Source organism: Cornus florida, unplaced genomic scaffold (assembly GCF_030987335.1).
Source record: "Cornus florida cultivar Cherokee Brave unplaced genomic scaffold, ASM3098733v1 CherokeeBrave_3.0.0_Hap2_Chr04, whole genome shotgun sequence".
NCBI lineage: Eukaryota > Viridiplantae > Streptophyta > Magnoliopsida > Cornales > Cornaceae > Cornus > Cornus florida.
Genome location: NW_026775574.1, coordinates 57,009,549 through 57,034,057, shown reverse-complemented (window position 1 = coordinate 57,034,057; position 24,509 = coordinate 57,009,549). Strand labels below are relative to the sequence as shown.

At 36.1% G+C, this 24,509-nt stretch overlaps 1 protein-coding gene across 1 annotated transcript; it reads right to left on the bottom strand.

The window, feature by feature from the left end:
- Positions 1–11,222: 11,222 nt before the first annotated feature.
- On the bottom strand, positions 11,223–22,613 carry LOC132303298 (prefoldin subunit 5). The gene is made up of 4 exons (XM_059800514.1): positions 22,288–22,613; positions 21,953–22,056; positions 14,877–14,954; positions 11,223–11,588 (listed from the first exon to the last, which is right to left on the bottom strand). Exons 1-4 carry the CDS (start codon positions 22,493–22,495, stop codon positions 11,505–11,507), a joined length of 474 nt encoding a protein of 157 aa, XP_059656497.1. The 5' UTR covers positions 22,496–22,613; the 3' UTR covers positions 11,223–11,504.
- Between the last annotated feature and the right edge of the window lie 1,896 nt (positions 22,614–24,509).

Below are 24,509 nucleotides of genomic sequence, written 5' to 3'. Positions count from 1 at the left end.
GAGCTCACCCCTTTATCACTTTCAGGTGCATATGGATTTAGCTTGCAAATGAAGCTCAAGGGGAGATGGAGATTTTTCGGATTATCCACATATTTATTTTATTATTATTTCTTAGCAAAACATTTTGTAATAGATTTCCTTTGGATTGATGAATTTTTAAATAAAATTTATTCTTACTGATTTAATCATGAATTATTGTGGACGAATAATATGAGTCACGTACTAGATTTTAGTATAAGACAGGGTTGTTGTATTAGAATTTTTGGGGCGTGACACCAACTAAATTTTAAAAATCCAATTTTGCACTTGTGATATGAAAGAGGGCATTTGCATCCTTGTTGACCAATGTAAAAGTACATGAATACCCTTCTTTTATAAAGTTAAATTGACCAAAATACCCTTTAGTTAAATATATATATACACGTGTGTGTATATATATATATATCAGCTGAGTAGACCATATGGTAACAACAAATATCCCCGGCACTATTGTGGTAGGTTGTGTTAGGACGGGAGCTTTTGATCACTCAGGAACAGTATCTCCTCTACCTCCCAAAGTGGATGGTAAGGATTCGAATATTTAAATGAATAAATTGAGTGCATGAGTGGTATGTGTACATTTCTTGGCAACGAAAAAAAAAAAAAAAAAATCAAATCAAATCATTTAGGTTGGATTGTAAATAGGTTTTCACAGATCAACAAGTCCGAGATAAGAGGGCGAGACCAGTTTGGGGGGAGGTACCATGTTAAATTGGCATTTTATTCTTTTAAATACAACAATAAATATATGTATTTAATTCATGGGCAAAATGGTAATTTTGCTCAATAACCCTGTTGACCTTAAGGATTTTATCCAAGGGCAATCTAGTTATTTTGATGATAACAAACCATTAATGGTGTTTAAAGACTAATGTTTACATTGAGTGTTATATAGATTATTCACATTCAAAGAATGATCTCTATGAAGCTATAAAGATCATTCCAAGTTTTCTATTATTCAAGAACATATCAATGAAAGAAATTGATACAAAGAAGAGTTGAAGTTGCAAGGAACCAAATGCAAAGTCCATCCAAAGATAGCTTAGACTACAATGAGTAAGAAAGCAACTCAAAGGAAGGAAGAAAGAAAGACTACCTCAAAGCATATCCGATCAAGGACAAAGCATGAAGAAAGGGGTAGATAGAATGGTGAGTGTTTAGGATTCAATGTCAAAGTATTTATGAATTCATTTGAAGCTGATCTCTATAGGATCATGCATATCATCATTATTATTTATATGTTCCTATATGCATTAGCAATAGACTATGCATTTCATTCATATATAATTAACATATGGAGTCTTTGCTAAAGAATGAGTTAGTTTAAACTTACTTAAGCTTTGAAAGAACTCATCACTTATGCTAGAAATGCTAAGACCATGCTCATCAATCACATGATTCATATTAGTCAACGATTAAGGCATACGAAGCCTTCATTGCCATGAGTTGGTAACGGACATTAGGACCTCATAATACGCGTCATGAAAAACTGTGTTTTTGGCTAAGTGTGAAAAATAAATTTTTGAAATAATGATTATTTCAAAATAATTTTTCCCGGTAATAACTCCTTATACTTCAAATAGCCTAAACTGATTTTATCAGAATTTATGACCAAGTCTACATTGGTCTACATAAGAATTCATTTTTACCAAAACTGTCGAAAATCCAAATTTGTACTAAAACTGAATTTCTATATTTTGATTTAGTTGGGTTTCAATTTTCTTATATTTTTTATTGAATTCAAATGGGGGGTACTTCCTTATTTACATTATGTGATACCCCCCAGATTTTCGAATGCAGGTTGGCCAGGCCCACGTCCGAATACCTGAGGATATCAAAAACAAATTGATAATAAACGAACACAGAGTACAAAAGAATAAAGAAGACTAAATAAAATGCTGACAAGAAACTAAAATGATAATCTAATAATAAATCTCAAAATATATTTTCATTAATTAATAAACTCTTCTGATACAACTGATCCTCCAAAATACAACTCAGGAATCCATACTGTGTGGACCCCTAGAAAATCCAAACTAAACAAATGACAGTAATAACTGTCTAAATCAGGAAACTGAATCATAAAGGAACTCCTATTTAGCATCGGAGGAATGAAGTAGACTGATCCCTGCTCAGCACGAACAAACAAGCCCACAAACAAGTTCTACTCTACTACAGTCCAAGCAGAGATCCGATACACGTATATATCCTAGTCAATCCAATAGTAACTAGTAGTCCGTATATATATATATACACACTAAAGGAACCTCACTAGACTATAGAGTTGTCTCAACCTAAATAGTAGGCAACATGCAAAACGCACATATAGTGGGCATGAGTACCTAAACCTACCAGGGTACACAACTACACTATATCTAGTTACACATCCCTGGCAATATACGCACCCTAACCACTGATCCTGAAACTCAAACTTATATCATGACACCATACTTATATATATATAATCTAGTAACCATCCTATTCAGTATAAATTAATCCTCCATAAGTCATTCAACTTGTTCAGCTGACCTGACTTGAATATAAGTAGGACTTAACATTTTAGTTAATCTATTCCCTTATATAATAAATTAATCCTCCATAAGTCATTCAACTTGTTCAGCTGGCCTGACTTGAATATAAGTAGGACTTAACATTTTAGTTAATCCATTCCCTTATATAAAATAGGTAGGACTTAACTGATAAGTTAATCCGTCCCTAGAATGCCACCGTCCCATACCGGTGCATTAAACCACACAATCCAACAATTGATGTAACGATTAAGGAAATACATCAAACAATCCAGAAATAACTATGATAATATGATATCAAGTTATCACAAAATAGGAATGACTTATTATTTATTTAAGCTTCCTATATCATATATCCTACATAAATTGAATGTTATACATATGATGATATTTTGTTATACCGTCAAATAAGTATTCTCCATATTCATTTCATCCTACACATTTAATCTCAATTGCTAAAACATATTAAAAGATTAAATCCATTCATTTGTTTAAAACATTCAAATAGCAAACATCATTACGATTGAGTCTATTTAAATTTATTTAAACCCAAACCTAGTTCCTATTTAATGTTCAGGAATCCTAGGCATGTTTCTACATTCTATCATTCCACAGATATAAAAAATACATAATTTAAACATGTAAAAATTCACATCGGAAATCAAATAAAAATCATGCATTTATCAATTCATAACACAAGAACAGATATGAACCAAATTCATAAAACCTATGTTCTAATCCAATTAAATATGCATAATTATTTAATTTTATGTGTTTAATAAATCCTGGAATTTCCTAGGCATGTACAGAAACACGAACCAAAGGGAAAGAGATAGAAGAAGAACTTGCCTTAAACTTTCGGATCGAAAATTACACTTCTTCTTCCTTGATCTTCTCTCTATAGGATTTTTTTCCTCCTTCCTTCCTTAATTTTTCTCCTTTCCTCTCTAACTCTCTCTCTCTAGAATATATTACGTGAATATTTTTAGCCCCTTTTACAACCTATAACTATATATTTATAGACTAAACAAAATAACCCTAACCCTTTTCCCAATCCAAGTTAACTTAAAAAATAAATATTAAAATATTAAAAAGGTAAGTAAAATATGTTACGTATATAATTTATGTATATCTTTATTAAATAAATAAGTTATACACATCCCATTATTTATTAATGGATTATCCAATAATACTTAAGTTACCATAATATTATAAAGTAACTTAAAACATAACACGTATCAAATCTATGTATATTTTTATTATTTAAATATAAAACATATACATCAGATTAAATATTACTACCAAAGTTACCATAAAAGTAATTAATAAATTACTTTCCTTTTTATATATGTATATAATATATATCTATATATATACATACACAATTATCCATGGGTAATAATCCATACACATCAAACCTCCTATCCAAGTCCATGGGACCCAATTGGTTGGCCCATTACTACTAACCATAACCATAAAAGAAAAATAAAATAAAATAATAAAAGAAAAGAAAACATTTAGTTTACAATTAATCAAAATACCATTTAAGCAAATAATCTAATTAAACAATTAACACATAGACAAATACAAATAATACATAGACACATAATCAAATAATCAAGTAATACCTAATTCAATTAAGCACATAAGCAATTAGTCAAATAATCAATTAAATAATTAAAAATACAATTAAAACAAATAAATAAATACCGAGACTATCCTTTTAAAATTAGGGGTATTACACATTGTAAACTTAAAGTAAATTGATATATAAATACATTGTAAACTTAAAATAAATGGACATATAAATACTGTATATAGAAGTCCTGTGGAAAAACTGTCCAGTTGAACTGTTTGAAAAACTGTCAACAATTTCTGATGACCATGTAACCGGTTAGGAAGATCCTTTTAACCGAGTAGCTAAATGGGCAGAATGAACCATCCTTCAAATACTACTTGTGACCGGTTAGGAAAATCTTTGTAACCAAGTACTTGCACTGAGATAGAAATGTGTCACTTCGAAATGCCTCTGTTGTAACCGGTTAGAAACATCCTTGTAACCAGTTAAACGTGATTTACATCTTATCTACTCGAGTAGTTAAGTCTTGTAACCGGTTAAATATATGGGCAAAAGCTTCCCAACGGCTATTTTGACCATTTGACCTCATGGGAACTTACCATAATGCCCCAAAATGGCTATATACTTCCAAGGGCCTATAAATACACAATGTATGGACATTATGGGAATAGAAGAGAGAGCGCATTCAAGAAAACTACTTTCACCTCTTATAGAAGGCTAGGGTGCGAGTGGTCGTTTGGTTTAAGGAGCAGATGTGGTGATTGTTTCTACTCTTGAGGATTCACATATGTGAACTTCCTGGTAGGATGGTTGTATTGCCAGGTGTGGTTTTGAGAGCCTCTGTGTAGTAACTGTATTATGCTACCTCGTGTTTATTGTGAGCTTAGAAGCTTAAGGATTAGAGAAATTGCAAATGCAGTATGTACCTTTCTTTTAGAGTTGTGTAAGAGTGATGATTGGAGTTCCGACCTGAAGACAAGAACGACGTGGTTGTCAAGGACAGATTGATGTAGAGGAATGGCCTGGCAAACCATTCTTCGTGAGTCGGGTCCACCGTTGACAGAATGCCGCTTGAGACTATATATATGGATCCACCCTCTGGATTTCGGGCTGAGGGGGAGTATGCTGGGAAAGTCTGTTGGCTGCAGAAGTCTCTTTACGGTCTGAAGCAATCTCCTAGAGCTTGGTTTAGTCGTTTTAGCGATGTTATTCTATCCATGGGCTTTGTGCGCTGCCACTCAGACCATACTTGCTTTATTCGACGTCGCTATGATGGTCGCTGCATTATGTTATTGGTATATATGGATGATATCATTATCACATGTGATGATGCTTCAGGGATTACTTAGGGGAAAATTCATCTTCAAAAGTCCTTTGTTGTGAAGGACTTAGGTCCTCTTCGATATTTTCTTGGAATTGAGGTTGCTAGATCCCATCGTGGAATTTCTTTATCTCAAAGGAAATATGTTTTGGATCTTCTTTAAGATACTGGCATACTTGGGTGTCGACCCGCTTCCACTCCTATGGACCCCAATCTCAAACTCTCTGTTGAGCCAGGGGAATTACTTCCAGATTCGTCTGTGTATCAACGTTTGGTAGGTCGTCTTATCTACTTGACTAACACAAGGCCGGATTTGATATTTGTTGTTAGTATGGTTAGTCAATTCATGCATGCCCCTCGCTCAGCTCATATGGATGCAGTCTACCATATTTTAAGGTATCTTAAGTCATGCCCTGGTCTTGGTCTGTTCTATGTCTCAGGAAATCAGTCTGGACTCTCATACTTTACTGATGTAGACTATGTTAGATATAAAACAGATAGACGTTCTACCTCTGGCTTCTGTACTTTTTATAGTAATCATCTCATATCATGGAAGAGTAAGAAGCAAGTTGTCGTCTCTAGATCTTTTGCTGAAGCTGAATACTGAGCTATGGCTCAAGGTACTTGTGAGCTCCCTTGGCTTCAATCAATTTTGGGAGAGTTAGGTCTTGTAGAGAAAGTTCTTCAAGGTTGTTTTGTGACAATAAATCAACCATTATGCTTTGTGATGTCCCCCAGATTTCCGGATGTGGGTTGGCCAGGCCCACGCCCAATTACCCGAGGATATCAAACCAATTAGCAATAAATGAACACAGAATACAATTAAGATAAACAGGAATAAATAAAATTGCTGAAAAGAAACACGAATGATAATCCAAAAACTGAAACCTCAAAATAAAATTTTATAGATAAAGAATTATTCTGATACATCCAACTTTTCCATTTTTAATAAAACTCGGGAATCCATCTGGTGGACCCCTAATAAACTCCAACACTGGAAAATAACAACTAAAGAACTCCAATGCTAAACCATGAAGAAAACTCCTACATCGTCGGAAGAATGAGTAACTGTCTTCGCTCAGCACGAACAAGCTCTACAACCTAGAACCGTCTGTTACCCGAAAAATAATAGTGGGTCAGGCCCACGAATAAGTTCTAATCTAACTGCAATCCATACAGAGACCCGATAGACAGATACACCCTAGATACCTCACAATATCTATTTAGTCCATAAGTATATATATATCCACACTAAGGACATTCACTGGACTACAATAGGGGTCTCAACATAAATAGAAGGCATCATGCGAAAACGCACCCAAAGGTGGGCATGAGTACCTAGACCTAACAGGGTATACCTACCTACTATATCCAGCTACTCATCCACTGCATATACGCACCCTAACCAACGAGTCTGAGACTCAAGCTCATCTCGTGGTACCATAGTCATATATCTAAAGTCCGTCCAAAACCAAAGTATGTCATTCAATTATTCATTGAGGAGACATACAAAATGCAGTCCAGATAGTCACTCAACTTATTCAGCTGATATGACTTAACTACAACCAACTAATCTAGGAAGTCACTCAACTTAGTTAGTTGATCTGACTTAAACACAAATTTAGGATTCAATAGTTTATAATCCATTCCGTTAATCCGATAGGTCTTATCATTTTGAAGTTAAACCGTCCCTAATATGCCACCGCCTCATACCAGTGCATACAATCCTCCATATCCATGTAAATTACAATATATAAATCATAATTTAGTAATTTATAGTCCAAACCATTATCCAAATAATTGCAGAAAACGTTTCATTATTCTAGCAATTTCAATCCAACAATAATCCAAGTAATTACAGAAAAGGTTTAATATTTCGACAATTAGCGTCCCAAAACATGAATAGATCAAAACAAATACATAGATGACCCTATCATGCATTTAAAATAAGTGTTATAAACATGTTAGATCCCACTGGATTGCCAAAATTAAGCTTAGGCAATTTAAGTTTTCTTCCATCCGTTAACCGTATACAAGATGCATAGATTTTATACGGTTTGTTCTGTTAATTCAGAGGTAAACTTTAACCAATTAAAGGTCCTATTAACACCCTACATTAATTCTTAATCACTCTGTAAAGTCCCAGAATAATTCCCATGCTCCAACAGTAACAATAGCTCGTAACAAAAAAACACAGAATATCAAAATTGAAGAGAAAGCCTGCTCTAATTCTTGGAGAGCAGGCTCTTCTAGCCTGGAGCCTTCTCTTTTAAAACAAAGAGCCCTTTCTTTTGACATGGAGCCTTCTCTTTCTAAATCCAAAGCCTTCTCCTTTCCATAGAGCCTTCTCTTTCTAATTTCAGAGCCTTCTCTTTTCCCTACTACACGTCTTCTGCTTCATCTCCGGCAACATCCGACCTTACTGTTCTTCTTCTAAATTGATCTTAAAGGTCTTAAATTACATTTAGTATTAATTCAGACCTTGTTTTGTTTCAATGAGTTTCAAAACAAACTTAAAACAGTGAGACGTTTTATGCCGAAACAGAGACGAGAAAAACACACATGACAGAGCTATTGCAAATACGTTTTCACAGATAAGAGATGATCAAAGTCAAATATAAAAATCATGCATTTTAAACAAGATTTATATTCATGCTATAATCCCACAAATTGTTAAAATTAAATTAAACAATTCAGTTCCTCCCATCCATTAACCGTATGCTAAATTGTTTACTTTTATACTGTTCCATGCAATAAGAGATTTTAATAACTCTTAAAACTTCACTTAGGAACCTCAGTACACTCACAAAGCAGTTTAGGAAACATTAAACCATCCAAACACTGCCCAGAAAATTTCAGAAACAACTCCCGTGGGAGAGCATGCTCTAAAACTTGTAGAGCAGGCTCCAGAAAACAAAAGAGCGGGCTCCAAATTCTTGGAGCCTTCTCTAGGTAGGTAGATCCGGCCCTACCTCTCCTAGAGCCTGCTCTACAATGGGGGGGAGCCGGCTCCCTCCTCCTGGAGCCGACTCTCTCCCTCTCTGAGAGCCGTCTCTTGCGTCTGCGCTTTCTACGACCTTCTTCTTCAACGCCGGCCGCTTCTAACCCTTTCTATCTGGTTTTAAACTATTCCTAAGAATCTTAACTAGGTCCAGTACAATCCCCATGGTGTGTTTACAGCAGTTGAAATCCAATACAGAGATTACAAGTTCTACAAACTAAACATGCTTTATGAACACAATTTAAATCAGACATGCACGAACTATACTTTAACAGATTTCAACACATACAAAGCATAAATATAGCATCTAATATAACTGTAAAACTCAGTTCATGATTAATTAAACCCTAAAGTCTACCTAGGTGCACAGAACACAAGCCAAAGGGAAAGAGGAAGAAAAGAACTTGCCTGTGATTTCAGTTATGAAATCCCGGCGTCGTGTCCACTGTTCCGGGAACACTGAGTTACTGTCTAGCCTCCTCTTACTTCTATTTCTCTGTTTCCTTCAGAAGTTTGCTTATTTTACTAAAACCCTGAACCACCGTATAGCTTATATTTATAGGTGTAAATCAATAACCCTAGTCCATGAATAATTAGAGACTATGCCCTTTTTCCAATCCTAGTCGGCTCATGAAACTATATATGTTACCAACTAAGTCTGCTACAAAATTAATTATTTAAAACTATTAATTCACCGAAAACTAAACTACAAAATTAATCCAAATGAAACTATATATGTTACCAACTAAGTCTGCTACAAAATTAATTATTTAAAATTGTTAATTCACCGAAAACTAAACTATAAAATTAATCCAAATAATGCAAATAATTATCAAATAAATCAAATAATAACTATTAATGCAAATAAATACAAATAAATCAAACAAAATGCAAATAAATAATAAATTAAATACCAGGAATATCCTTTTAAAATTAGGGGTATTACATGCTTGCTTCCGATTATGTCTTACATGAAAGGTCGTAACATATTAAGGTAGACACTCACTTTATTCGAGAGAAGGTTCGATCAGGTATCATTAATCCTATTTTGTTTCCTCTTCAAAACAGACTGCAGATGTGTTCACAAAGTCTATTGGGCCTTCTCTTCTCCAGTCTTCCATAGTCAAGCTGGGCTTGGTCAACATATTTACTCCAGCTTGAAGGGGAGTGTTGGAAATCATATCTATATGTTAACTTAATGATTGTGGCAGATTTGTTGGGTCTTCATTATTGGCTAATGTTTAGGGATTTTATTCTCTTTATTCTGATTTGATTTTATTCTCTTTCCATATTTGTAATTTTCCTCTTGTATATAATGATAGTGAGGCTCTCAAATTGAGTATGTCAATTTTACCAAGTTACTTTTAAACTAAATACAACTAGGTGTAGACATATATGTGTATATATCCGGTGGTTGAGTTCAATAAAAACTCTTTTAAATTTCAAAATAAACTAAATGATAACTCTGCTATCTCTTTTTAAATACAATCACTTATCTAATTTTTAAATAAGGATAATGCCTATATAATAATATGTGTCCATATATATATATATATATATATATATATATATATATATATATTGGTTTGTGGTACCTAAAGAGACTCATTCAGCCATTTGGAAGGGTAGCCATTTTGTGGTACCTAAAGAGACTCATTCAGCCATTTGGAAGGGTATTGTGTGTGTGTGTATTGGTTTGTGGTACCTAAAGAGATTCATTCAGTCATTTGGAAGGGTATTGTAGCAGTTAAAGGGATATCGGAAGATCATTGTTCTTATCACATTGGTAATGGACAACACATTAAAACTTTTTTGTATCCATGGTGTGGGGGTCAGTTCTTAACTGATATATTCAGTTATAAAACCCTTGAGATTGGTCTCTACTAACAAGCAAATAGCCTTAAGCAGTTTTATTGAAAATTTTCAGTGGAAGGTTGATGGTATTCCTTTTGAAATCCAACAGTGTATGCAGCTGAACAGGATTTATGGTGGTGAGGATCAGATTTTGTGGAATCACAAGCCATTTACTTTTAAAGATGCTTGGGAGTTTTGTAGGGTTGCAAAACCTGAGGTTCAATGGTGTGCTCTGGTTTGGAATGTAGGTAGACCTCGATGGTCAGTTTATTGTGCTTTGATCTTACAAAACGCTGTCTTGACTGGTGCAAATTTGCATAGGCGAGGTAATTCTTTAGCTTCTACCTGCTGTTTTTGTGGCAGAAATGAGGAACATGTGGATCACATGTTTGTTACTTGTGTGTATTCTTGGGAAGTCTGGTGTGGTTTGGCTGATTTGTTTCCTTGGACAGTTCAGAAACATAATAGTATTTGGAACTTTTGCTACTGATATGGGGCTGCAATTTCATGTTAAATCTTAGAGGAATAAGGTGTACAAGATGGTTTTTACAGCTGCTGTGTAGTATTTATGGAATGAAAGGAATGGAAGACTACACAATGATATAGCTAGGACCCCTTCTAATTTTATTGAAATGTATTGTCTGGTGTTTTAGATATTGCAGGGGTTTGCCTTCAAGATGCTTTAGGTTAGATAGGAGTATAGGGTTGTAGCAGGGTTGTCTGCACTTCTCTACTCTTCTATGGGTGTGTTTGATTTTATCTCACTTCCTCGTTTGTACTATATTGTTATATGTTTATAAAATTTTCTTCATTTAGGAAATATATATATATATATATATATATATATATATATATAATATTTATTTACAGGGTATTACAGTTGGTGTCCAGGGAAATCAGTTGCAGAAATCACAATGTCTCTTTTTATATAATCCGTGCTAAGAGAACAATAGAAAGGTATCCTTCAAGAACTACAAAACCTTTAACGGACAACACAAAAATCCGAGTTCTAACACACCATCTACACTTTCACAAGGCTTCACACATCAAAGTACAACAATACTGTGACTGCATTATAACCCATTTATTTCGAGGAAAGGAAGATCTTGAATTGCACATTTGCAACGGGTGCTTCAACATAAGGCTTCCAAATTCAATTTGATGTACTAAATCTTACAAAACCTATGGTGTCGGAGCCAGTTGCTTTAACTTTGATTGTAAGATCACTCCAACTTGATCGGCGATGCTTTTCTTCTTTGTTGCAACCTGCATTTCAGATCCAACTGTTATCGAAGGAAATGAAAAACAGGAAAAGAATATACAAGTAAAGCCGCTTAATAAATCTGGGAGAGGTAATTGTTTCCTTTTAGTTTGGTGGGTTTAGGGTTTCCATATCTACTATTTTTGTTTGTAATTGTTTGGCTTTGTGCCACGTTATTAATAAAATTTGCTTACTTGAGACAAAAAAAAAAAAAGGCTGCTTAATAAATCTTTCAATGTGAAAGTCTGTTACTGGTCTCGATTTCAAATGATACTGGAGAAAATTGGACTGTGTTTTGGTCTCCTGTTATAAGAATACAAGATTCATTTCTTTTTGTTTCCTTAAATATAAGTTTTCCCCCTAACATCATTTATCCCATAATAAGTTTCTTATGGAAATAAAAATAAAATAAAAAATCTATCAACAACCACAGGCCTTTTGGAGGGATTTGGAAGAGCGCTCCTCATCTTCCTTCTGATAGGTGACGTGGCCCAACCAAATATTGACACATGACCAAATATAAAATAAAATATTAAAAAACTAAAGATGTGGATCAAACCCATTTTTAACAGGTTAACTGGGTCTCAAGAACCCATTTTCAGATTTCGCTCTCTCCCTCCCTCCCCAACGAATCTCCATCTACATCTTCATGTTCATTCCTCGCGCGCGCGCGTGTGTGTAAACATGTAAATAAATATAAATGTATACATGCACCACCAATCTCCATTTCCCACACACACACACACACATATATATATGTATATATACACCAGCAGATCTCCATATCCCATACATACATACATACATACATACATACATACATACATATATATATATATATATATATATTTTATATACACCTCTTGTTCGATTGGGGGAATCTAAAAGGCCATCGTCTGAGTCACGCCACTGTTCAACCTCAATTTGCTCACTACCATAGTCAAAAGTCGCCAAATATTTCGAATTAAATCAGTCCAATAATCCCTTTCTCTCGCTATTTGCCGGAGTCCGAGAATTAGGGTTAAGCCCAAATCCATGGGGGTGGGCAAGAGAGGGAGATTATGAGTAGGGCAACCCCCATAACCTTGGTTGTCGAGATGGGGGCGGCATGCAAGCTTGTGGTGAAGGAGATGGGAGTATGATGAGAAGGATTGAGGAGTTGCAGAATTTATGGAGATAGAGGAAGAGTGAGAAGAGAGAGAATCACAATTATTCAAAGGGATAGAGAGATTGAGACCCGTTTTAACCACTTAAAATGGGTTTGATTCAATTTTTAACTTTGGGATGGGTCATAGGGTCATATTTTGGTTGGGCCACGTCACCTATAGGAGGAAGTTCCTACTGATATGGCCTTAGGCAAGTATTGTCCTTACCATTATGGATTTATTATCAAATAGTATATATCTCATATTTAATCACACATAATTAAATGAAATAACAATTTTTTTAAAAAAAATGAAATTATATGCTCCAAGTGTGAAGTTCAGTTACTCTTGCGTGCTAAAATTGTAAGAATCCTGAAATCAAACCTAAAGGAAAACCAAAAACAAATCTTTCATTATCACATTGAAAACAAAATTTGGGCTTCAGAAAGAGATATCCAGTATGTTATGAAGTGATGCTGTTTCAGATTAAACTTGAAATTGGCCACAGTATCAAAATGCATCAACCAGAGACAAAAAGTAAATAAAATTTATTTTTGGTTCCATTACTATGGCGTTATTATTTATCTGAACCAAGCGGAAAGGACCAGATCATATCTGGAAGTGGCAAGTTACCTCGACTTTCGATCAATGGGGGAACTACAGTGTTGCCGGCGATGAGAGGGGCATGTTTCAAGGGTGATGATAAGGGATTGAGGAAGCTCAAGGAGTTCTTTCAAAGTTGCTAGGTGGGTAAGTTCAACAAATAGTTGTGTAGTCCAGAAAAAATCGGACAATGGGCAGAGAGGATCTGGGAGGTGGTTGGTTGAGCTGGGGTTTCTCCATTTCTACACCATCTGATGTTGTTCCGGCTATCGTCTGGTCAAGCAGCTGTTAGGGTTGTGATGGAGGGGAAGATAGAACAGGGAGAGGCGAACCTGAGATTGGATGTTTGGGATGGGATGCTCTGGCATCTTGAGGGAGAGGACAGAACGGCAGATACTTATTTATGCCGCTGCATTTGTGGTGTCAGTTTATTTGAAGCCGCAGGGGATGAGGGAGCGGGGGGTGGCCCAGTGGGGTGGGGGTGTTCTTTGAAAGCATAGGCAGATCTGTGTACAGTCTCTGAGAAGGCGGTGATAAGGGTGAAAGATGGTGATCGAATACCGGATTGCATATGGGTGGAAGACAATAGACTATGGTATGGAGTGGCTCTGGTGGAGAAAAAATTGCCGGAGCTTGTGTCGACATTAGCTTTTGTTGCTGGTAGAGATGAGAGTTTGTTGATATCAAAGGGCCAATAACGGAGGAGGAAGGATAAGGAGTTGGGGATAATGTGGAGAGGGGATTGAAAATCAAGTTGCAGAGGAAGGGCCAATGGGAGGTGAGGGACAAAGTGTAACACACACACTTGGGCCATGTGGAAGGGAGAGGAAGGAAAGTGGGGTACGTGGCCCGCCAATCTCCAATGGCTCAAATAGATGGGGAACAACTAGCCCTATATGTGGCATGAGGGGATTGAAGACTTTTAGAGGGTGGGTCACGTGAGGTGGGAAGGGTGAATTTAAATTGGGATGGGCTGGGCCATAGGTTGAATATGGGTGGGCTCACTCAAGTTGACCCGAGGCAGAGAATTCATGAAATCAAAGCATTTAGAAAGGCCGAAAACAACTGAGCTTGTTAATCAGAAGTTTGGTCAAGCCGTAAATTCAGCACACAGAATCAGCAAAGGGAAACTGGGATTATTCATACAAGCCAAAGACCGAATAATCATGAGGTGGGGAAGCTGGGCAAGTCCAACATGCTTGGTTCGCATAAGCTGGCCCAAGAAGTCCAAAATCTCACATCACAGAACCAAAAAAGAAGGTTGACTTGAGTTGAAAAAGAAAAGTGGCCTACTGATTTTTTTTACAGCCTAACCCAAAGGTCAGCAACTTGAATTTAAAGCCGAGGAATCATAAATGCTCTTCTTATGGGTGCTTGTTGGGAGAGAGGGGTAACGCTGTTACGCGGGGTTGTAGGAGAAAGGGAGGACAGTGTGAAGTCTCTACTTTACATTTCACTTCGTTTAACATAAATGCATGTCTTCCTCCAAATGTTTACAATGACGATCAATATGCAAAGTAAATTGAATGTGTTTTGGAAACATACCTCAACAAGTTGGTCATAATTAGATTTCAGCAAGTTGATTTTACGCTCACAATAATCTTTTCCTTCCGCCATTGTTTTCTGATTCAAAACACATAATTACCAAAAATAAGTTGGGTATAGTATCTGATAAGGGCAAAACAGTAAAGCATAATTACAATTTTCAGCATGTGAGATGACAAGAAACAACATATTTGCTGCACCATTTTTCTCTCATTTGCCTATTTTATTACAAGTGCAGTTCAAATCCATAAAAAGCCTCATATTACAACAAGATCATCTCATTATACACCATGAACTCTAGGCATAATCAGACTTTCAAAAGGGTACATGTGATGGAGTTACGATCAGTTGTGGAGTAATATTTACTAACCACATATTACTACATAAAATCAACATGGACAAGGTCCAGAAAGGATACTTGAACCACCATTCAGTGCCAGAAAAGTCAAAAGACAATTAGACAATAGCAATAAAATTAGTATATTTCCACAATTCGGTCACTTCTTAAAACCCAATATAATGGTAAATACGAGGATATGACTCTTTTTGCATATTGTAGACTACCTTGCCCTATATTTTAAATCCACGTACAGAAAATTACAGAAAGCTTTTAATTATCAATTTCAATTTTTATCACATGATCACATCAGCCAAATGGATTCCAGTAAGAAGAAACAGGACCTGAATGTTCTTAAAATATATTCCGTGCATATAGTGAAAATCCGAGTTATAGGGGGGAACCCTAGATAACAAACCTCAAGCATCAAAAGATTAACCTCCTTGAGCTCCAAGCACAGTGATGATTAGTACGTCAACAGTATTGAGTATACTGAGAAACTTCAAAAGACACTGCATTCCTTTTGCACGAAGGGAAAAGACTACAGCAGTTATATCCTCCCAGAAAAGTAAGAAAAAAGCATCACAATTTTCTTTTCGGCAATTCTCCAACTAATTAGGTTCTCTAAGATACCAAGACTACAAAAATGAAGCAACAATCATTGAGCCTTTGTAATTTAGTCCCTCCACAATGTGTATATAACAAAAAAACACAAATATACCTTTTTTTTTCCTTCTATTTTCACTCCTCCAGTTTAGGAAAGGAAGTACAATTATGTTCATATGTATAAATATTTATATATTTACTTTTCAACTGTTGAAGAGAATAGTAAGCTCTTCAATTTAAACAAGATGGACAACTTCAAGTTGTTTAGTTCTGCAGCCAAATGACCAAGATTCAAAATGGGCTCTATACCATTTCATTTAGACTTCTCGTCTATCTCAGAAAATAACAAAGGTCAGGAACACGTGCATGGGTTCAAACGGCACAAACAATAGGATTGGTTTCTGTATCCACCAGTTTATGTCAGCCATAATTCATGGGAAGTTCCTCTCCTGTCATCTAGCATCCTACAAAGAATTTAGCATCAAGAGCTGGTTCATAAGAGAATCTGAAACCATTAAGGATCAAAAAAAATTAACCCACTCAGAAGGTTGGGATTAAAATTTGCTAGCTCCACATCTTGTGTTTCTTTTTAATTTCACCTTTAAGTCTTCAGGTCAAGGTGTTAAAGCTCATTTAATTAAAAGTTCAAAATGCAATTAAGTGATCAATCAATAAAATCATACTCTTATCAAACCATGTGAGAGTTGTGCAAATGAAGAACCCAGATGGAACGACGGTTAAATAGAGGCGTGACTGGTCATTTGTCCAATACATGACTGAAGGTTAACTAATTACCAATTTAATGCAACTCAATTATTCATCAATACGAGGTCCAACTATCAATCAAACAAAAACGAACAAGGGTTAATTTCAACGACATCCCCTGAGATTTGGATAAATCTCACACTAAGACACCTTTCGAAAATTACTATCACTCACATTACAAACATTTGGTCCGTTTTTCATTCACACCCCAAACATCACTTTTCAGTTGTGTCAGAACACTTTTGGAACATAAAATTACATTATTACCCTTTTACTTTGTATTGACTTACTGAAGGCATGTTTTATGTATTAAATGACACAACTATCCCCACAAGACCCATTTAATTGTTACTGACCAAATCCTTTATTTCTCTCTCTAACATATATATATATACACACACACACATATATTATCCTTCTTTCTCTCCCTCGCTCACTCTAACCAACCATTCTAACAATTGATTCTGATATATAAATAAACTAATGTGTGGACTAGAGAAGAATCAAGATGTGGCTTTCACTTATACTTCATTATACTCAAGCTCAGTCAGTGTATATATGTATAGATATATAACAAATGTTCTCACCGAACAAAAGTTCACTGGACTAAGGCACGTTGGAACTGAGATTCAACTGAACTGAAGCATGCCGGTGAAAGACTAACAATCTTCTTTCTAAAGGTATGTTCAAGGAAAAGAGAAGATTGATTGATCCAGTTTCCAGAGTAGCTGACTAACTGAGGTTTAATGAATTGGCTAAAAGTTCAACTCTGTGCATTGGAAGAGAGAGAAGAATGGGATCAATGGAAGTGAATGAGATTGAACACAGAGGAACAGGACAGAGAGATATGGTGAAATTAGAAGTGCATTTAAGGCATGTATGCTAACGTATCATGGTTGAATTTGTTGGTACCATGTAATATTATCTAGGGTTAATTACAACACCACCCCCTGAGGTTTGATGCAATGACAGTGATATATAAGCTGGGCTATTTTTGAACGATAACACCCCTTAGGTTTGATAAAGTTAACAAAGACACCCCAATGATCCTGAATTGACATTATTGCCCTTGACACATTCAATTACCAATTTATCCAATACAATTATTTTTTTATAGACCAAAATACCCTACCGTAGCCACCACCGCAACCACCACCCACCAGTCGCCACCACCAATACTTTCCACCCCTTCTTTCTCTCTCTCCACCCACCACTGCAACCTCTGCCACCATAACCAAAACCCATCAATTCAACACATGAAAAACCCACAAAAATCCAGCAATCGAACTCATTAAAAACCCACAAAAAAATCCCAATTGCACAAACACATAGATTTATATATATATATAAATCTCTTCGATATATATATATATATGTCGAACAGAAGAAGCCGTTGGCCTTGAAGAGTCTCGGAGGTTATTTCAATTGATGTGGACTGACGAGGATGCCATCGAGCCGTTGCATGAATCGCAAATCGTGAACCAAAAAATTGTTGCCAGAATTGCGACTGATTCCTCACTGCCGGCTCAAATTCTGATTTACCCGGCAACGGCCTCTGGCCAACAAAAACTCCAGCATACTCTCCGGCAACGGCCTCTGCCTGAACCCGCACCATCATCTAAAACCCACCGCTGCCGCCTCCGTCTACGGTGTCGCCATCAGACAGTCCGTGGAGCATAATCACCGGACTGAAAGGAGATCGATTTCCACCGTTCCTCCACTTCATCTCATGCTTGTTGGGTTTTGTGTGGCTTTGCAGTGGTGGGTGGAGAGAGATTGGGGAATTGGGTGTGGCAGCGTAGTGGGGGCGGCGTCGGTGAGGGTGGTGGCGGCTAGCAACTCTGATGGTGATTCAAGAGGACGCTGCTATAGTTGGATTTCATCAGTGCTTAGGTGATGAAGTTGTAATGGTGAGATGCTTTGGTGGACTGGAGGGATTTGTGATGATGTTGTGATTGCCATACTTGGGATTTCGATAAAGCTGAGCTCTTAACTTCTCTCTCAGCTTGCTTTTTGCTCTTAAGTACTCCTAACCCAACCTCCTCTTTCCTGTACATATAAAAAAGATCTGCTATGTAGTCTCTTTAGGCCACCTGAACACATCACACCTTTGGCTGCTCTTCTATATATATATATATATATATATATAAGGGTAATAATGTATATATATAAGGGCAAATTTGACTTTTCATGAGTTTTGATATTTTATAATAAAAATGAATTAAATATTGAAGGGCAATTTTGCCTTTTCTAACGTTTTAAGGCCTTGTTTGGATCAAAATTATTGCAGGGGGTGTCTTTGTCTAAAAAATAACTAAGTTGTATATGACTGTCAATACATCAAACCTCAGGGGGTGTAGTTGTAATTAACCCTATTATCTATTGTGATTAAAACAAGTGTCTGGTTCCACAACTGTATTGTTGTATATACAAGATAAATTCAATTCGAATTTATTTGGAAAATATAGGAAGCCCTATTAACATATAAAACACTAAATACATTTTTTTTATTTATTTAATTTAACAAATCACTAAGGCTTTTCAGTAAAAACAAAAACAGAGTGATTTTAGTAGTATTTTTCTTTACTTGTACAAAGTGAGGAGTTGGTAATGGTGGTGATGAGTATTGCAATTTTAACCATTATAAGTGTCCATGACTTTCGCATTGTACATAAAGTAGATAGCTGCTGGGAAGGTGATGGGATGGGCATTGACTTTTCTCTCTCTTTTCTCTCTCTTTCTGTCTCAGTCTCGTCGATCTCCCTCTTTTGTGTGTCTATATATAAATAAACCACATGCAGTGCCACAAACTGCCTTAAACCCACTTCCAAACTTCACCATATCTGTGTCTTGTTCCTCTGTGTTCAATCTCATTCACTCCCATTGATCACATTCTTCTCTTCTCTCTCTTCTAATGCATGGAGTTGAACTTTCAGCCAATTCATTAAACCTCAGTTAGTCATCTACTCTTGAAACTGGATCAATCAATAAATGAGGGCATTTCTGTCCTTTAAGTTTGCTAATATTTTTTATTTAAGTGGATTAAAAAAATGAGTGTAAAATTGTCATTTCACACCTTTTTAACGGTAAAAGTGACGGAAAAGTGATTTTGGGCATAAGTGATACTTATTTTTGAACGACGTCTCCATGTGAAATTCAACCAAACCTAAGGGGGTGTCATTGAAATTAATCCAAGGAACAAAGAAGGCCACAATTATTAATGGGAAACAAAACTAGGAAAAATCCACTGAACCTAGTCCAAAGTCCAAACACTAACCAATCAACTATGCAAGAGAGAAGCACAACTTATTATTAGAGACTCTTGCTCAAGAACCACAAAACTTATGTCTGACTCTTGTCACCACATGTCTAATAGCCATCCGGTCAACAAACCTATCTCCACAAAATTCATCTCTCTACAGTGATTTTCAGCAACATTGTTCCTTCAATACGACCTCTTGTAGTATCATGAAGTCAACTCCCTCCACTATCTCCCCTTTCTAGGCATTGAGTAAAATAAGGCTCTCACAATTGCTATATAGTAAAGTTTAAGGGACCCTAATTCAAGTTAAACAAACAAAATACAACTTCTTGTAATTAGAAGCTCTTAATTTCTGGAACTGACCAACTTGTCCCAATCCTATTCAAACCTAATGGGAAGTTAATAAGGAAGAGCTATGTATTTTGGCATAAATACTAGAAATGAAGAAACTTTTGAAAAAAATACATATGCAAAAAAGGAAGTTAAGAAATTACGAAGTATAGAGTATACAACTGTCTTTATTCTAAATTGAGTACAAAAAAATGAGACAAGTATGCATAAACTTGCTAAGTTAGAGAAATTGAGTTAAGATAGTTTGGCCATATGCATTGTGCAGCAAAGACCAATAATTGCACCAGTAAGAAAGAGTAAGTGACTCGAAGTGAGGGTAATGGTACTGAGAGGGAAGACCAAAATTAATATAGGTTGATATAGTAAAGAAAAATATGCTGGAGAAACAAGACACATGTAGCTGGCCCCAAAAAGTTAAAAAAAGGCTTTATTGAGTTGTGTCTTATTAAGAAAAAAATACATAAAAATGCCATACCAAGTCCATTTTTGAAAGAAATTCGAGTATATAAATATATCACCACATCACTATGAATTGCTTCCATATTTACTAATTAGAAAACTCATTTTTCAAAGCAATTTGTTTTTGAATCACGGAATTCAATTTCCTTTTGAGATTTCATAAATTTTTAAAGAATTTAAATTTGCACTCATGGATAGATATCTTTTTCTCAATTAACATATGGGAGATAATATTGATTGATCAATAAAAACATGCTTCAATGACCCTTGTTTTCCCCTTTTGGTTCTACTTGTACAAGCTAGCAAATCAACAGCATGGCCATTGGAGGCTCCGAAAAGAATCTACTAAATTCATTGAGTTGTTCCAAATGATCATAACCACCATTGCAATTTTGAATGGCCCTTCTTGCTACAATAAAAGTATGTAGCCCTCCTCATCAGCCTTCTTTTGGAACATAGGCTTTAGTGCTTGTAGGGGTGACAATTCATGTTGGCGGGTCGTGTTAGGACTTGGGTATCCTGTTATATGGATCGACACGAACACAACCCAAATATTACATGGGTAACACGATATGACAAGCGTATCCTCTTTAATAAATAAGTCAAGACTTGACACGACACGACAAGACACGTTTAAGTCATTTTTTATACGAACACAACACGTTTATTTAACACACTTAGTTAAACGGGTTATTTATTTAACATATTTAGTTAAATGGGTTATAAATGGATTGATGGGTCAAACACGAACGAACCTGACACGTTTAATTACCGTGTCAATTCAGGTCGGCACGATTTCAACCCAAACAAGATTTGTCTAAACAAACTTATCCCGTGTCGTGTGTCGTGTCAAATATTGCTACTCCTTGTGGCCTTGTGCTTGTTGAAAACCTCTCTTTTCTCTCATAACATTAAACCCTTACCAATTTACTTCCCTTAAAACCCATTTGGTTTTTATTACAAAAATGAGTTCTGTCGTGCAAAATGCATATCTGATCTATAAAAATATAAACACAAACAAAACCTAGAAGAAACATATCTATTTTTCATGTTTGTCCACAAGGACCACAAGACTTCTAAAAAGAATTGTAAATAATAAAAGTGTTTCTGAAACACACTACGAGAAGAATTTACATATTACTGAAAATAGGAAATTTTGAATTAAACATCCCTTTAACATCTTAGTGAAATTGTTATGTAAAACCCAAATTGATTTCTTGCAGACAATTTGCTTTGAAAGAGAAGCACATAAAATAAAAATGAATCAACAAACAAATTTCAAGTATACCAACTGACCTCAATGAAATATCCAGTGCCAACATCGACTAGGACCTTGTCCGCATCATCAAGCGTACCAGGAGCATACAAGGACGCCGTAAGAGGCACCAACATTTTCTTCCCTGAAATCAAGAATACAACCAACCAACCACCACCACTCCTGTCATGAAAATTCTATACACGGGTACCAACAGGCCAGTGGCCTAGCGGTACCAAGCTCCTACTTCTCGTTATTAAACCTCATGTGTGTGTGAGTACCAACTAGGAAGAAAAAAAATAATAATAAAATAAAAAATAAATAAAAAATAATTCTATACACGGACAGTAATAGAGAAACAGAAAAGGGGTCAAACCTTGGGGACGCAGAGAGAGATCTTGGAGAGCGTTGGAAGCGATCTCGAGACGAACCGTGGCGGTTCGGATGTTGTTGAGGCTGTCTTGGAGGAGATTGACTTCGAGATCGGCCTGTTCTTTGAGAGCTTTGAGCTGATCCACGCCCATTTTCTCTATCTCCGGAATCCTTCCTATCGTTCCTGCTCCTCCACCTCCTTTCGAAGCCATTGCAGGTGCACAGAAACCCTTCTCTCTCTAGTCTCAACGAATCCCTCACTTCTCCCCTCAGCTTTGTGAAACTGTGTGTATTAGATCGGCGCGTTGGAAAATTATAAAAAGAATAGGAGAGACTCCAGCTCATAAAACCCAATTACAATGACCTTCCGAGTAAAATTACTAAATAAATTTCAAAAATAATACTACACTGATTACCTCTATAGTTCTGGTCAAATAACACTAAACTCCCCTTGTCATAAAATAAGTTACTATTGTCTCTTGATGTCATGTCTGAAATGAAAACAACTTCAAACTTAGAACGCTTTAAAAATATTTGTGTTCATATATTGTACAACGGTTATAAATGTCATTTCAAAACTTCAAAAAACTAATAATAACAGAGGAAGTGAGTATTACTTTTTAAATTATAAGAGAATTTCCTGTTATTTAGGCGTTTAGGAGAGTTCAGCGTAATTTACTTTTTTATTTATATTTAAATAATATTACAAACAAAATTTAATGTGACAGACATTTATACTACCCCTCCTAGTTTTCTTTTATTTTATGCATTCTTTTACTTTTTTTATTTTTTGTTTTATGCCTTTACTTTATGATTTTGTTTTCATTATGTATAAATATTTTTGTCTTCATAATTATCTATTCTACTATGACTCAGTAATGGTTATATACATTCACATGATTTGGGTTGTGTGTGCCTTCAAGCCAATTTGATTGTATATTTGACTCAACTTAATATGCTTGTTCTAGGGGTGCACATGGTTTGGTTCGCTATGGTTCTTATCGGAACCGAAACCTGTATGAATGGTTCCTAAAAAATGGAACCAGAACCGGAACTGTGAGCAGTGGAATCGAACCGGAACCGAACCGTGAAAACGGTTGGGTTCTGGTTCGATTCCATGAAACCGTTGACCAAAATGAGATTGAAAAGAGAAGCTGAGAGGAGAAACGAAGATCTGAGAAGAAGTGATTGAATCAGAGGCTGAGATAGAGACCGATCTGAGTAGAAGTGATTGAATCGGAAAAAGTTGTCGATTTCCAAGCACTGCCTCCATCTCCGATCGGCTCCAGTCGCCGATCATCGGTTACAAACGCTGACGTTCTCACCGATTCTCTCGAACACTCTCTCTAGTCTCCGCGTTCCGAACCTCATTTTACTAGATTGAGTCTTCCCTCGCCAAAAATCGACAGAAAACCCTCCTAAAATTGACTTAATTAAATTAGAGGCTGAGAGGAGAGGCTGAGACAGAGACCGATTTGACCGATCCGACCAGTGATATGAGAAGATAGAGACCAATGAGAGGGCCGAGAGGCTAAGAGGAGAGGAGGGGAGGCGAAGCCACCGAGTGAGTTTGAGAGGTTAGGTAAAGTGGTGAACCTAAAGCTTAAGTTTAGGTTTTGAGAGTTTTGTGACTTTTGATTTTTAATATTTTATCCAATATATGATAATCTGAATTCTGAAATGAATGTGTGGATGTGGTCACTTTGAAACTTATAGGCTAGACACGGCCTAGTCACCCACAGCCCACAACGGCATAGCCCACAAACATAATTATAATATATATATATATATATATATATATATTACGGTTCGATTCGGTTTCGGAACTGAACCGTGAGACCGGAAGAGAAACCGAACCGAATCTAAACGGTTCCTCGTTTTAGGAACCGAAACTGGAACCAGAACTGTGAGAATCGGCCTAGTCACCCACAGCCCACAAATATATATATATATATTACGGTTCTGGTCGGTTCCGGAACCGAATCGTGAGACTGGAACAGAAACCAAACCAAATCTAAACGGTTCCTCATTTTAGGAATCGGAACCGGAACTGGAACAGTTCCGGTTCCCATGGTTCCGATTCCACGGTTTTTTTGTGCACCCCTAGCTTGTTGGTCTCAATATTTTTATAACTAAAGTATTTACCCAATCTTTAAAGCGAAACCATCAAAGTTCCATCTGCTCACAACATATAGAGTTGACCGTTTATTGGAAAAAAAAAATTTA